This window comes from Dama dama, chromosome 20 (genome assembly GCF_033118175.1).
Source record: "Dama dama isolate Ldn47 chromosome 20, ASM3311817v1, whole genome shotgun sequence".
Classification (NCBI taxonomy): domain Eukaryota; kingdom Metazoa; phylum Chordata; class Mammalia; order Artiodactyla; family Cervidae; genus Dama; species Dama dama.
The window spans coordinates 106853672-106869853 of record NC_083700.1 but is presented as its reverse complement, the minus strand read 5'-3'; the positions used below and the strand labels follow the sequence as shown (position 1 = coordinate 106869853).

The window sequence follows — 16182 nt, the reverse complement described above, 5'->3', positions numbered from 1 at the left end:
CTCAGGGGAAAACCATCCTCTTCTTAGCATAGCAGCTGCATAAGCAAAACTCCCTCCCGCTCCTAGACAGGGGCCACAGAGGACCCAGAACGCCGGTATCTTCCTTGTCCCTGGCGGCCTCACAAGGAGCCTGTGGCAGGGGGGTGAGCTCTGCGCCAACATGCAGGCACAACACTACCCCCAGCAGACAGCCCTTCTGCTCAAGGGCCAAAACGCCTCAGAGCATTCCTTAAGACCGAGGGACACCCAGAGAAAGCTGCACACTCCCAGGGTTTTGCTTGTGTTGTTTTAAACGTATACCCGTGACCCCAGCCGCCCCTCTTAAAACAGATTCGCCTCCAAGAAGCCATGCTAGGCATTACTTCTGCTGTAAACACTAATAAAACTCAACTAAATGGTTAATCTGCTGTATCTTCAACAAACAGTTATAATTAAAACATGCTAGGTTGAGGAAAATTAGGTTCTCTAAAAGAAAGAAAACAAAAGCTAAGCAAAATAATTTCTAGACAACAAAAGCTAAGCAAAATAATTTCTAGACTCCAACTCACCAATCATAAGTCAAGTGCTTTTCAAGTCAAATTACAGCCCTTACCCACCCATTTCTAACGTCCCAGTCAAAACCAAAAAACCCAGTCTCTCCTGTAGCTGCTATCTTTGGAAACTGAGAATGCTTTTAACTCTTTCTTGGAATTCTTTCGCTTCCTGTGGGATCCTGCATACAATCTGAATTCCTTTTGTCATGGCTTAAAGGAAATGAAAGAAACTGAGAACCAGGAATGGTTCGATTAGGAAGTTCCAATTTAATTAGTTTTATTTCAGTTACTGCCTTTGGCCTCTGGCTAACTTAAGTGGTAACCGGTATTTTCAAGGAAACAATAACAGAGTAATGCTTTCGTTTTGCAGATAAATTTTCAGTTCTCCTTAATAGCTGCTCCGCCCCATCCCCCCTGCCAGCCTTGCCCAGTTAATTCTGAGCAACGGTACTTTTCTGCTTCATTACCCCTTCCATCCTGCCTCTCAAGTGTAATTAAACTATGCATTTCAGCAGACGATTGTACCTGTAACAGCACCAGAACCACAAAGTACTACCTGGGGACAGTTGATGGTAAGCATTCTCTTTCTTTCTTATAAAAATTATATCATTTCCTTAGAGTTGAAGTTTGGAACTGCAAACATTTCTTTCTCAGTAATCCCCCTTGGATAAGCTAATAAGAAAGTAAACTCTTAAAGGCAAGTAAAACCTAGCTCTTCAAAGGTCTGGTGCCTTTGCAAACACAAGGGTTTCGTGTCAGTACTCACTGTGTTTTTTCCCAAAGATATGAGATAATTTTCTGGTCATCGGAGCTTTTGCTGCCATCCAGGGTTGTGCTATCCACGGGAAGAGTCAGCTCTTTATCTGGGCCTGCATCTGCCTGTGGAGGCTTGTTGTTTTCTAGAAGACAGAGACTTGGAGGTCAAAAGCAGGTAGTCCAGCTGGGAAGACAGAGGAACCAACTGGGACATATGTTCTGGAAGCCTCAAGGACTCTGCCTCTCCACCCACAGAACTTTCAGATACTGTGGGAGGTAAGGGTATCGTCAGGGAGCTCACAATGAAGAATATAAGACCAAAACGTATAAAACAACTCGGAAAGAACATGGCAGAACATAATGAAGTTACAGCGCCATGCTAAATTTGAAGTATAATGCTATAGGAGTTTAAATCAAAGGGCCTGAGAGATAAGGCAGGGCTTTCTTGAGGAAGTAGGCCTTAAGCTGGCCCTTAAAGGACATGGTAGGAGGAGTTCCCTAGTGATCTAGGTCTGTTAGGATTTCACTGCCGTGGACTGGGTTCAATCCCTGGTCAAGGAACTGAGATCCTGCAAACTGCAAGGTGGATTAAAAAAAAAAAAAAAAAAGATTTGGGATGGCAGAGACCATCTGCTAGCTGCCCCTGAAGGCACAGTGATCAGCCAAGAGCAAGGGCACAAACGAGGCTATGAAATACTCTTTCTCTGTGCCTATGAAGAAGGCACCAGGGGAAGGGACAGTCGAAGTTGCTGAGGGATGGTAGATGCGTAACTCCCACTTCTACCCTCATACAGCTCAGAACCCAAGCCCTCTTCTGACCCAAGGGTCAAAGGACCAGCCAACAGAAGAGGCTGCCACAAGGTCAGAACTCACCAGGTTGCACAATAACAGTCACTTGAGCGGTGGCCTGCTGTCCTATTGTATCAGTCACTGTGAGCTGGTAAGTATAGTCTCCTTCTTGCATGGCAGAGAGCTGCAGGGTTGGTGTTCTAACCCCCTGAATGAATAAATACAGAGAAGTGGACTCTCAGAATCATACCATACAGTAAGTCCTTCTCTGGTCTACATAATCTACCCAGTTTTCTAAACCTAGGTTGGTACTGGGCCACCACCTCCCAATTAGTGAATACTCAATCAGACACTATGGAACATCTTGTTAAAAAGGCTTGACCCTTCAAGGGAATAACCCTCTGACATAGCAACAGTTTCAAATAAAGTCAGAGCTCTCACGAGGGAAGGGAGTACAGGAAAATGTGCAGAGATAACCAAGATCCATTTCTATGACTCAAGCCAAAAAGACCATGAACATATAACAAAATAACACGATTTAAAAAACAGTGCTCTAACAAAGTGTGATGCCTAACAAAGCTGCCTCAATCAAACACGGCAGCAACAACTCAAGATGCTTTGTAATGCTGTGCTGTCCCCTTACAGGCCTGAACAGATTCTGTGACAGCAGAGAAACCTCATATAATACTTACACTAAAGCCGGATGAAATGTGAGCTCTAAGTCATGCCTCAAATACGAAAGCATAAGACTCCTGAGTGTCAGAAGGGATATTACAGATAATTTAGAGCCAACTGCCAATGCAGGAACTTCTAGAACAGTAGGCAAAACCTAGCAGCCTCTGGGCTGAATCCAGCTTGCAGGTCTTTTATTCAGTCTTAGGGTCTTAAAAGCTGGCAAAGTTCATGTAAAAGTCTAGACTTGTCTTCTCTTGAAAAGCTGGAGGATCTGACAACACTGGGACCGTACTCCAAAGTGGCAGCAACCAGCTGAACTCGAGGGGCTGCTGAGCCCTTTAGTCAGGGCTTATGTTGTCCAGTTTGCCACAGCCCCCACCCAGTTTTCTTCACTTAGTTACCTGCCTGTTGACTGACAGAGTCTCTTCTTAAGTACCTTCAGAGCAGATGCTCACCGTGCAGTCAGGCTATCTGCTCCGGTTTTTAACAGAGCTCACCAAGATGTGCTGTGCTCAGTCGCCCAGTCATGTCCGACTCTCTGCGACCCCATGGGCTGTGACCACCAGCCTCCTCTGTCCATGGGAGTGGTCCAGGCAAGAACATCGGGGTGGGCTGCCATGCCCTCCTCCAGGGGAACCTACCAATTCAGAGATTGAGCCCAGATCTCCCACACTGCAGGCGCGCAGTGCTACCTGCAGATAGACCTGGGCTCAATCCCTGGGTTGGGAAGATCCCCTGGAGGAGGGGGAGGCTACCGACTCCAGCATTCTGGCCTGGAGAATTCCGCAGACTGTATAGTCCATGGAGTCGCAGAGAGTTGGACACGACTGAGCGACTTTTACATTTGCTTTCAAGATGTGCACTTTTCAGCAGAAGCTAAACCAACACTGTTAAGCAACTATACGCCAAAAAAAATTTGATTTAAAAATAAAAAAGATTTGTACCCTTGCAGTTTCTAAAGAATTCGACTCCCTGAAATTATCCAAGAACAGCTATCAGTCTTTTCCTCTAATACTAAATATTCAAGATAAAAGTTTTTGCTAATTGGTTAACTGAAGGCCCTGTAACCTTTCTTTAAAAAAACAAAACAAAACAATGTTCTATGTACTAAGCTGACTTTCGTTATTAAGATGGAGAAAAACAAGCCTTGGATGGGTGACCCAGTCCAGCAGCTCTAACTGCCCGGGGCAAGAACAGATAGGTGCTCCTCCTTCCTACCTGCATCTCCATCACCTTCCCCTTGCTGTCTGGGCTGAGCGACCACTCGTAGCTGGTGATGCCGTGATCGTCAGTGCTCTGGTTCCCGAAGAGGGTGATGGAGTTCTGGGGCAGAGTGATCACTTGGTTGGGGCCCGCATTGGCCACAGGGGGGTAGTCCACAGCCTTGTTCACAGTCAGGCTTGCAGTGGTGGAGTTGGTAGCTCCATCCGAGTCGACTACAGTTAAGCTGTCAGGACAGAGAGCGAAGTGCCGTCGGGGATGGGCTTAAAGAGAGAGGAATAAACATGGAAGAACTAGAACTCAAGGCTAGAAAACAGCAATGTGGCAGGGTTGCCAGGTGGCAGTCAATTCTAACCCACTCTTTTTTGGAGAGTTAGGATAATGCTAGAAGCTAACGCCGACTGAGGGTTTACTGTGAGGCAGGCACTGTTCTAAGCACTTTGAATCTCACTTAATCCTCACAACAGATCTAGAAAGTACTGTCCCTATTTCACTCCCTATGCACATGAGGAGACCAAGGCAGAAAGAGGTCAAGTAACCTGCCCAAACTTGAAAGCTTGACAGTCGTGCAGTCAGGATCTAAATCTAGACAGTATATCTCTACACCGTTTCACTCTGCTGCCTGCACGTGTCTGTGGCCGGGACCTTTATAAACATTATCTGATCAGGCCCTCCCAACAATCACACAGAAAGAGGTACCATCACTCTCACAATTATACAAGTCTTTAAGAGGTTAAGAAACCTGCCCAGAGCAAAATAGTGAGTCAAGGTGCAAGCACAGTGCTCTGACTCCAAAGCCCAGAATCAAGTCTTAAGAAGTAGTAATTCCCAGCCCCTATCCCTGAGGTTCAAAGACGCTACACTAAATAAAGCAAGCTCTGACTGCAGCAGGCTCTCCTCCAATCATCCTGTTTTGGCTGTGTACGCAGCGCGAGAATGGACTTCCTGGGCAGACCGCCTCTAGGATGGACCGGGAAGGCTGGCTCCAGTAAGATAGGAGCCTGAGATGGAAATGAGTCTCCTACGCAACAGTCCCACAGTTTGTGCCAGTGTGAAAGAGAATTTGCAAGAGAAAAAAAAAAATGTTCATTTATAAGAGCAGGCTTTTACCTAAATGATGCCTTCCAGCTGAACAGCCTAAAGCTTCTCTTGCCACCTCAAAATGTGAGCATAAGCAAGCAAGGAGGTTTGGGCTCCTTCCATTTTGCTGACAGAAAGAGGAAAAGCATATAAAAGACATGTCGTTTGTTTAAATCTCACCACCAGCCACAGAAAGAGCCAGACATCTGTGGGTTTTTAATCCCACAGTCTCACTTTTTACCTATGGTCTTAAAGAGATTTCTGATATTACAGCCTTGAGAAAAAGAACACAAAAACATCACACACAGACATGTGCAAATCAGCAAATACCTGAAAAAGAAAAATCCACATAAGTTGTCCTCTTTTTCCAGTTTCCCTGTTTTCAGTTTTTTATTTTTTAAAAACATATCTTATTTGTCTTCTCTTTCAGAACAAAAGCAAGTTATAGACAGATGCAAAGTGGCAAATGCCCATTACTCTTTCACCTTAGACGGTCCCTGGCTTGCATGTAAAAATCCTGGAACCAAACAGCAGATAACCACAGGGCTGGGGAAAGAGGCCCCTGCCATGTAAAAGCAGGGGACAAGAAAAGGTAAGTGGAATCAAACAAAGTGGACCTTAATGCTAGTCAAACCCAATTCCATCATTTTATGGACTGAGGCTTGGAAAAACAGAATTGCACCCATTCACCTGAAATGCTCTAGGTTAAACTGTGGTTAAAAGCTCAGACTTGACTCAGCAGCCTATGTGACCTTGGGCAAGTTACTTAACCTCTTTGTGACTGTATTTCCTAATCTGTAAAATAAGAATAATTATAATATCAGTTATAAGGATTAAATGAGCTACTGCATGCAAAGAGCTCTGAACAGTACTAAAGACACAGTAAATGTTCAAGAAGCAGTAGCTATTTTTGTTACTATTTCAAAAAGGATCACATGGCCCAGGCTAAATTCCATAAATATTAAAGTTCCTGTATTAGAAATTCAAGGCAAAAACCAACTCATATTTCCATTTTAAGCCAATGAGAAGGCTCCTATCTTGTAATGACAGCTACCCTTCATTCACTTCAAGTCTGGAGTCAGTGAGAGAGCTGCTAAGTCGGAACTCGTTTATTTATTTATATGGCAGGTGCTGTGCTAGGACATTCCCTGCTGCGTCTCTGGTAGTGTCTCAAATGTGGCTAATCTCAGGTCCCGCGGGGAGGACAGACACCCGTGAGCAAGCTGCTGCACCACGGCAAGCACCACGCCCAGGCACTGAGTCTAACGGGGAGTGAGGAGACTGCTCCTCTCCGAAGGGACCTCCAAGAGCCTCGCTAAAAACGGGGGAGGCCCTTAAAGAGAGGCAGCACCCTGAAAGACTGAGAAGAGCATTCAAGGAAGCACAGACAAAACACATACAGGTCAAGTCAAGCAGCAGAGTAGAATGAGCCCTGACCTTGGGGGTTAGAAAATCTGCATTTCCACTCTAGCTGTGTGACCTCAGAGAAGTTAGTAGTTAGCCTCATTTTTCTCAGCTGTAAAATAAGGATAGTATAGTGTACACATGGTGTTTGTGTGACACTCAAGTACAAGCACTTTGCAGCATACAAGGAATAATGCAAATACAAGGAAGATTACTCTAGAATCAGCCTCATACTTGCTAATCACAATCTAGTATATCAGTGCTAGTTCCCAAAAGAACTGACTTAGAATCATATTCTCTGAAAAGTCCCCAACAGAGAAAGATCCTACAAATTATATTCAAATAAATAATTAGTCAAAAGTAAGGATTTTGAGATCTCAGAAGCTGAGGAAGCATTTCCCAAAGGGAAGAAATGAGAGTAGATTCCTTACAGAATTTTCCTGAGAAAAGGCAAAGGAAGATGGTCTAGTTTATGACAGAAATTCCATAAAAAGGTCTGGATATATGCCAAGTGTGGCTCTGAGAAGGAGTAGCTGTGTGGATCCTGATCTATTATGCAAGGACCTTTGCCCTAAAAAGTTATCACTGTTTTGACCACAATTACCACATGGCATAAAGAACCAATGGAACCAAAGGTTATATTATCAATCAACTCTACAGGGAATTTGATATCTGTCAGAGTTATTCTTTTAATAATGTAAAACTCATAAGGGGGAAAAAATGGCCTATGGTAAGCTTAAAGGATCCAAATTTACCTGAAAGTGTAGTTCCCAGGAACGAGCTTACTTAGTTTTAATATGGCGGTATCTTCAGAAATCTTCTTTTCTCTCAGAGGTCCCTTAAGTTCTTCCCAGTGGTACTGGACAATTTTATCATCATCAGTGCTTTCTTGGTCATAAAGAAATATCAGTTACAACATGAGAGCACTGAGTCTCAGCATTTATCCAGCTTACACAAACCAGGGCAACTACTAGGAAAACTCCATGAAATTACAGACTATCTCTTCATTGTGTTTAGGAAAACTTCATGAGTTTAGGAAAGTCTAGAAAAACTTCATGAAATTACAGACTATCTCTCCAGAGTGTTTCTTTCCTAGGATTATTGGGTCATTCTGCCTGTCTATGACTATTCCACTGCATAGTTTTCCAAGGACTCCAACATAGGCAACCTCTCGTTAAAATGTTACTGTATAAAAAAAGTAAAATCAAAAGTGACTAAACCTACTTAAAATAAAAGTGATTAAACCTACTTAAAATAAAAGGAAATTTACACTTGGCACAGCACTTTTTAACCTAGCTAATTGGTAAACACCAAAATTTCCTAACAAATTATATGGGTAAAGATGTGGGGGAAGAGGACCCCTCATAATGTCATGGTGGAAGCATAAATTGAAACCTCTATAAACAGCAATTTGGGAAAAATTTATCTTTGTCCCTGCAATACCTCTTTGAGGAACTTAATCCTATATATATACTTGCACTTGTGTTGTATATCTGTAGAACATTTAATATTTGTGTTAACTATCATGCTTATAAGATTATTCATGGTAATATTAAAAGCAAATAAAAAATAATTTAAATGGTCATCAATAGAGACTGACTGAAAACAAGTATATATTTATACAATGAAATTACACATTCATATAATGGAAGGCTACATAATCATTAAAAGAAAAAAACAGTGAAGAAGTACTGCATGTATTAATTCAGAAAAATTCTCCAACATATAGAAACAAGCATTGTACATAATTTAGTGTGTAATGTGTTGTCAGACTGTATATTTTCTTATAAACACATAAAGTATCTCTGGAAAGATGCATAAAATAATACCAGTTGTTGTCTGGAGGAAAACTGGACAGCTGGGAGACAGGGATAATGATGATTGTTTTCACTGTATACCCTTACGCATTATTTAACTATGACCTACTCAAAACTATAAAATAAATGCTGCTAAGTGAACTCTTCCTACCACTCTCACAAGTGCTTCATTCTGTTCTGTCTCTTCCTTTTGGCCTGCTACTCTTCCATCCTCCTCTGCTTGCCAGAAGCATCTACACGAAATGTTTAACCTTGCTAGAGATTCCTCTGCTAAGCAGTGACTGCCTCTACCAGAAACCACTGGTGGTGCCAAGAGTCAGGGTAACTGGACTCTAATGGGTCTCAAAAGAAACCAAGCGAACACTGGTGAGATGCCAGGCCTGAACCTCTTGTGCACACACACAGCCAAGACCCAGAAATCCTCTCATGTCACCCATCAGGTGACACTACTCTGAAGGGTAAAATGTTAATAATGAGCCCAGGCAGAGGTGGGGGGAACATTCTGAGTCCCTCCAGGAGAAGGCTGACAAGGACCTTGTTAGGCAGTGATGGCTAAGTGAGAGCTCTTTGTCAAGACTTGCAGGTACTTATCTTGCCATGACAGATAGGAAGGAGCTTTGTTTTCATAACTAAGAATGGCAACTCCAGGCAAGCAAATTTGAAAATCAGCAAGCTTCAATTAATATAACACAAAGTACATGAATACTACTACTTTTTTACCATCTCAGAGAAGAACTATTACTTTAGTCGGGCCACATGGGGATTTTAAAAAGGGCCTGTTTAGTTTTTACTCCCTAATAGAATGCTTCAGACAGTTGGTCTTCCCATAGCATGGCCAAGAGGACTGGTCTAAACAGTATTCAGACACAGCTGGCTGCAAATTTTTTACTAGAGTACACAGCGAATGCTCTTCCAAACCATCATGCTGAGACATGTACTCACGGCTGCCGTCGATGACTGTAGAAGTGGTCGGCAGGGAGATCTCCTGGTACTGCGGTGACACAATGGCAACAGGAGGCCGATTCTTACGGGGCTCTGCAAAAAAGGACCCACAAGAAACTGGGAGAAGGGCTTCATAAACCGTATCACAGGAGAAGCAGGCCACATCTGAGTGCAGGATATGTCAGTTTCCATTACATAACTGGAGAGCTGAGCATAGCCAAATGGGAAAGTCACAAGATCAGGTTAACATTCTAACCTGACACACCCGGGATTGTTAAAACCTCTTGGAAACCTGACGACTGCTAAGGCCATGTGCATGCTTTCAACGCTCATGCACTATCTAGTATGTTATAAGTACTATAGCAGCAATTGACTGCTTTCAGGCAAGCTGAACAGAGGTGGACAACAAACAAGCTTTGTGCAATAAAGGACTTGGCAAGCAAACTATCTCTTGGCACAGACTGTGTGAAAAAAATAATGGGTGATTTCTCCACCATCCCTGAGCTGATTGTGTGTGAGATAATTAGGCCTGAGTACTGGGAAGGTAACAAGACACTTCAGTCCACTCTCATGAATGTGAGCTATAAACCCAGCAGCCTCCTCTTTGAGAAATGATCAAACGGTCTTTATGCTTAACACATTTTTAAGAAGGTGAAGGGATTTGGCTACAAAGTTCAAGGAAGGAAAAGAAAACCTTTGCCAACAAAGATAGAAAACAGTATTAAGAATTTGTGCCAATGTATGTGTCACTTTCCAACTACCCCCAAATTTTTCTGAAAATGCAAAACAAGATACCTTGCTAATGCACTGTAGTCTACCAATGAAAGTGAAAGTGAAAGTCACTCAGTCATGTGCGACTCTTTGCGACCCCATGGACTATACAGTCCGTGGAGTTCTCCAGGCCAGAATACCAGAGTGGGTAGCCTTTCCCTTTTCCAGGGGATCTTCCCAAGCCAGGGATCAAACCCAGGTCTCCCTCATTGCAGGTGGATTCTTTACCAGCTGAGCCACAAGGGAAGCCCTAGTGGATCACTTGAAAAGGATGATGAGATTTGGCTTTCAAGATAAAAGAGGACTGGCAGGGTTTAAATGAGGAATTCTGTGTGCAAAGGCCCAAATTTCTGGAAAGAGATCAGACAGAGCCTGCCACTGGCCTGGTTCTCTTTATACATGCTTCTCCCAGGCTCCTGCCTTTCCTGTGTCTCTTAATTACAACACATGGTCCTCTCTCAGCATGACCCACTTGGAGAAGTAATTCTCAAGGAGTAGGCCACACTACACTATGGGCCATGTGACCACCTTTTCCCTGCCCAGCCAGGTATGCCAATTAGAATCAAACTACATACACTTCGCCAGGCTAACCTTTTACTCCACTGAACTAGGAATTGCCCAATACGTGAAATATATTACCATAAAGGAATGAGAATTTAAGACCCCTAAAGTTAAACCTCTATCCCCTTGGGAATCCTGCAGAGGGTGCAATGGAGACAGGGCTGGGGCTGGGAAACACACCTGGTTTCACTGTCACATTCACGTAGCCTTCCCCGTGAGCATTCTGACCATCTACAATCACTTTGAATTCATAAAGGCCTGGAGTGAGCTGCAGAAGTGAGAGAAGATCTTTTAGAAAACCACAAACAGCAGCAATTATATTTAAAATAGCATGTATACCTAAATTTTTCAATGCTGATTCTTGCATACTCCTGTTCTTGCACCATTTCCAAAATGGAGAAAGTAAACTAGCTGAAGAGATGAAACAATGAATTAGAAACTGAAAAACCATAGCTTTTAATGTGAATCTTATTACTAGCTGACTCTGAACAACAGAAGGGATTTCAGTATCTCTGTACTCCCATTTTCTTTTCAGAAGAACATTAAGGGCCCAACCATCCTACTTCAGTTATGAAATTAAAACAATCAACTCTGCAAAGAAAAACATTTTGTAAAAACACCAAATAGCTCTCAAATACCTGAATATTTTCCCCTCCTGATTTCTACTAACTGTATGAACATAACAACAACAACCAAAAAAGCCCACAATCCCATTGTCCTAATACCTCAATTAATCATATTTTTCTTAATATCTGTCTAATCTTTTACCACACACACGAAAAAAGAGCTATAAACAGTTTATTTGTTCAGCAAACATTTATTGAGAATCAATTATATATGGTCATTGTTCTAGGCTTGGAGTTTGGAGACGAATAAGGCAAGGTCCCTGCCTTCAAGGAGCTCATTATTTCAGCAGTATTCAGGGCCTAGATAAAATCAGGGTATGTATCAAACTTTTTTTTGTTCTTTCTTCAACTCGTTTAGCATGAACACTTTTCCCATTAGAACAGTCTCTTTAACAGTCATTTTAATGGCTGCAGAATAGTATGTGAATAAAAGTGCCATAATTCACATAAGCATTTCACATTGTTGGATATTTGAGCTGTCTCCGAAATTTAAATATTATATACTAATGCTGTGATGAACATCTTTCAGGTAAAATGGTTTTTTCTTTTGAATTATCTCCTTTGGGTACATACTAATCGAATGCATGTAGCATTTCTGATCACTTCCTTCTTCCTGTAATGCTCCCCTTCCTCGACTTCCCACTTCTGTGCCTACTCCTCCTTTTCTCCCATTTCTTCTTCCTTCCATACCTTTAATGACTGTGTCCCCCAGGACCCCAATTGCAATCCATTTACTTCTTCACTGTATATAATCTTTTTATCTATTACCATGGCTTTGGTTGTCATCTATTTGATGCTGGTGTACAAATTTATCTCTGCAGCCCAGACCTGCATCCTGATCTCTAGCCCCTTACCCTCAGCTACTTATTGGTCACTTCCACTCAAATGTTTCACAGGTTCCTCAAACTCACTCTCTCCCAAAATGAATTAATCATCTGCAAATCTCCTCCAAACCTGCTCCTCTTTCTATACTTCTCATTTCAGTGAATACTGTCACAAATACACCAACATCCAGCCAGTTCCTAGGCCAAAAGGCTAAAATTATCCTAGACCTCTCTTCCCCAACACCTCCATCCAATTAACTGATCACAAGATTGACCTCCATAATATTTCTCAAATACACCCACTTCTCTCTATTCACCACCTTAGTTTTTAACCATTCATCATAGCACAGTTGTTAAGAGCATGGGCTTCAGAGATGGAAAATTCCAGTTCAAATCTAGCATTTACTAGCCTTGTGCACTTAGACCAAACCACTTTATTTTTCTAATTTTTAGCTTCGTCATTTGTAGAATAGATATTAATGTTACCTTTGGGGCTGTTAGGAAGATTAAATGAAATAATTGCATAAAACAATGAGCACTGTGTCTAGCACATGGAAAGAGCTCAATGGGTGGTTTGTACGGCTTATGTTACTCGTTTTTCCACACACACTATCATCAATCTCATGCCTACATGTCTCAACAGACTCTTCACCGTGTGCCCAGTGTGAGCCTTCTCTCCTCCAATCTGCAGTCAGGGTGAGCTCTCTAAACTGAAAACCTGAACATGTCATTCTGCTGCTTAAAACCTTTCAAGGGCTCCCTCTGGATAAGAATCAAAGTCCTTCTTCTAGCATACAAGCCTCTGTGCAATCTGGCCCCGACACCCCTCCAGCTCATTTGTGCCACTGCTCTTCTCATACATGGGGTCCAGTCAGGATGAACCACATATAACTCCCTTTTCCCCATATTTCCTCTATCGTTTGGCCCAGTGGACACATTCCTTCCTCTGTTTGCGTGTATTACCACTCCAACCTTTATCCAGTAAGCCAGTCACATTTCATGACCCAACTCGGCCAACTCTCTTAAACAATCTACTCTAACTCCCTGGGGCTACAATACCCCCTACACTGACCCAGTGTATCCCCGTTATAATTACCTGCTTCAGTCAGTAGCACCTACTAGACTCTATTTTCCATAAATATTAATATTATGATTAGTAATTAGTAAATCTCCAATTCTTCCCACATAACTAATGTACAATGAACAGTTCTTAAAAGAAAGACAGATAGAAAGAGAAATTGCTTGGCCAAAGAATATGAACATTTTTATGGCTCTTAATAACTATACAGAATCCCAAAAAAGACTGAGCCAATTTACACAGTCATACGGCCACAAATAACCTAGCTTATCTCCCAAATTCTAAAATCCTTATGTTACCCTTAAAAGCTGTTTAGTGTATATTTTCAGCTATCACCACTATGCTTATATTCTCACCATAAATGAAAATTTGAGAATCATACATTAACAAATACTGGATGTCAGCCAGTATTCACTTCTGAAAGATTGTTCCTAACTTTAGGGTGGACAGAAAGTTCTATATTATACATTTTAGAAAACGGTCAAGACCTCTACCCCATCCCTGCAAATGACAGGAGGCAAATTCACCTTGGACAGCTTCAGGATCTGGGAATGTTCCCCTTCCATTTCTCCACTATAGTCTTTAGGATGAGTAATCAACTGCCAGTCGTAGGTGTAGGTTTCTCCTATGGAAGGGCAGTTACAAAAATCATGAAAACACAAACCTACACACAAAGAGGGCAGCCACATAGCCTGCCAATAACAAAATTTTTCTAGTCTTGACAAGAACTTAGTTTTCAAGATTTCACCCTAATGCCAAAGCAAAACCAAACATTCTGTTGAAAGGAAGGGTAGATTCTGCTGATGCCTACAGTCAGGGCTGCTTCCACTTTCCCCCCAGCCAAGCTCACTCCTGCCCCATACCCACCCTGCTCTGGACCAATCCTCCCCTAAAATACCAAGTTGCTCATGGTGTGGCACCCAGTGAAAATACATGCCCTACCAACCACTATGGATGAACTCATTGGGAACAAAGGCCATTTTCTTGCAAAACTTCTTAGGCAACAAAGAACAGCAATGACTTCTAAATAACATGGTTCAAAAATAGCTTTTTACAGAGTGCTAACAATGCTCGTCTCACTGAGGTCATCACACCCTGGTGAGTTAAAAGAGCTACTTCATTCCTGCTGAGCTAAATAACACACTGCAGAAGGTGGTAGGGAATGGCCCATTTAAAAACAGGGCCCACTGAAATTAATTAAGATCACATGAAGCATTAAATGGTCCTCATTTGCAACTTAGACTATATGACTATCTAGAGTGACCATGGAATCCTGTTATCTAAGTGGAATTCCTCCCCAGTTAAAGTGGTCTTAAATATTTTGGGGAATAAAATGCATTTAATGGCTAGGAAAGGGTGAGATTTGGTAGGAAAGTTTAATTTAAGTTACTACCCAAAAAGGGAAAAATAAAAGGAAAAAGAAAAAGCCTCAAATGCTTACAGAGAATGGTCATCTTTTTATTTCATGAGTTCAAAAGTTGAAGTTAACACATAGAACTTAATTCCAAACAGACTTAAGATGAGATTTTACTTTATAAGCCTGAGATATAAGATCTTCTACTCTTTCTTCCTCCAGAAAATACTGGCTTTGTTTTAGCCAATTGTCAGCCCCAGGCAGCTCTAATAAATGTAGATGTAAAAGTTAAGTGAGGTGAGGAGCAGAAAAGAAGTAGGAGAAGTAGGACTGGTGCTAAGAGATGAAATTCCTTGAACTGTAGTTAGAAAAAATTTTTCCACACAGAAAACAGACTCACACTAGTTTAGGAACTGACAATTTTCTCATATCTAAGGCTAGCAACACAGATTTCAAAATATGACGATATTCCTAGGACAGAAAAGCTCAGGGGGATGAATTATGCCTTACAGACAGGAATTTGCCCAAAGATAGGAACACTGGAGTGTAGGTGTGTTAGACAGAATGCTGGTTTTAATGATTCAGGGCAGTGGTTTTCAATCCATGCCTCTGAAGCCAGAGGGATCCTGAGAGGCGCTTCAGGGTTGCCAGAGAAGACGAGGGGGATGAACGGGCAGAGCTGGTCCTGCCTCACTGTCCCCAACCTTTGAAAGTTTGAGACCATCCAGCTCAGGTACCACCAGATAAAGGCTGAAGAAACTGGGAAAAGGAGAGTTGAGAGACTCTGTCTTTGAACTGATGTGTTTTGGAAGACTGATACACAAGGTGACGTTAACTCACCCACATGCAGACAGGGTAAGAAAAGAAAACAGTAGACCCAGGGTGCCTTTCAGAAAAGAGCGGAAGCAGCTGTAGCCCAAAGCAGCTCTCTCCTCACCTGCACCTCCAAAGGCCACCAGGTCCAGTCACCTTATCACCAGAACAGGAAAGGAAAATGTTTCTCTACAGGAAGGTGGAACGAATTGATTAGGAAAACTCAATTTGAGGGCAGAAATACAGAACATAGACGGAGGGCATTTAGGTTCTGGAAAAACACTTTTTGCATAAATAGGCCCAGAAGGTAAGGATATTGTACCAGAAATGTGTTCCTAAAATGGACCTAAAAAGGACCCCATCCTGAATACAGTATGGCATTCTGTTTAACTAGCCTTATAACTAGCTACTTGACCTACCTTATAATGAAAAGTGAAAGTGAAAGTCGCTCAGTCGTGTCCGACTCTTTGCGACATATAGTCCATGGACTATACAGTCCATGGAATTCTCCAGGCCAGAATACCAGAGTGGGTAGCCTTTCCCTTCTCCAGGGGATGTTCCCAACCCAGGGATCGAACCCAGGTCTCCTGCACTGCAGGTGGAGTCTTTACCAGCTGAGCCACAAGGGAAGACCACCTTATAATGAGAGTAACACAAACCCAACGCAATCATTTTCCATCAAAGTATGCTTTACTTCATGTCACAGACAGTCTTGAGAAAATAAGTAAGTCAAACTTTGGTATACTAACATATACATGAGAAAGGGATGCTCATATTATAAAAGTTTTCTTAAATAATAAGCTAATAATCCCCTAATTTATATATCTTATAAATCTGAATATTGTATATTACATTGGGCTTGGTTTTTTTTCTTTAAGTGACAAATCTATATTAGCAGTAGTCTTGAATAACTTCTCTGCAAGTTCTGTATCTACTAC

The 16182-nt window shown here is 42.1% G+C and overlaps 1 protein-coding gene and 1 long non-coding RNA gene across 3 annotated transcripts in view; one reads left to right on the top strand and one right to left on the bottom strand.

The window, feature by feature from the left end:
- The window catches only part of KIAA0319L (KIAA0319 like), a 94790-nt gene that overhangs the window by 17786 nt on the left and 60822 nt on the right, over positions 1-16182 (bottom strand). For both annotated transcript variants that reach the window (XM_061122421.1, XM_061122419.1), the window contains exons 6-12: positions 13605-13702; positions 10730-10817; positions 9218-9310; positions 7214-7346; positions 3972-4200; positions 2163-2286; positions 1300-1432 (exon numbers count right to left, since the gene is read on the bottom strand). In XM_061122421.1, the coding sequence (XP_060978404.1) occupies positions 1300-1432; positions 2163-2286; positions 3972-4200; positions 7214-7346; positions 9218-9310; positions 10730-10817; positions 13605-13702 (898 nt within the window). The remainder of the gene's footprint in view (positions 1-1299; positions 1433-2162; positions 2287-3971; positions 4201-7213; positions 7347-9217; positions 9311-10729; positions 10818-13604; positions 13703-16182) is intronic.
- The window catches only part of LOC133041605 (uncharacterized), an 11533-nt gene continuing 543 nt past the window's right edge, over positions 5193-16182 (top strand). The window contains exons 1-2 of the long non-coding RNA XR_009689269.1: positions 5193-5646; positions 11403-11490. This is a non-coding gene — a long non-coding RNA (uncharacterized LOC133041605). The remainder of the gene's footprint in view (positions 5647-11402; positions 11491-16182) is intronic.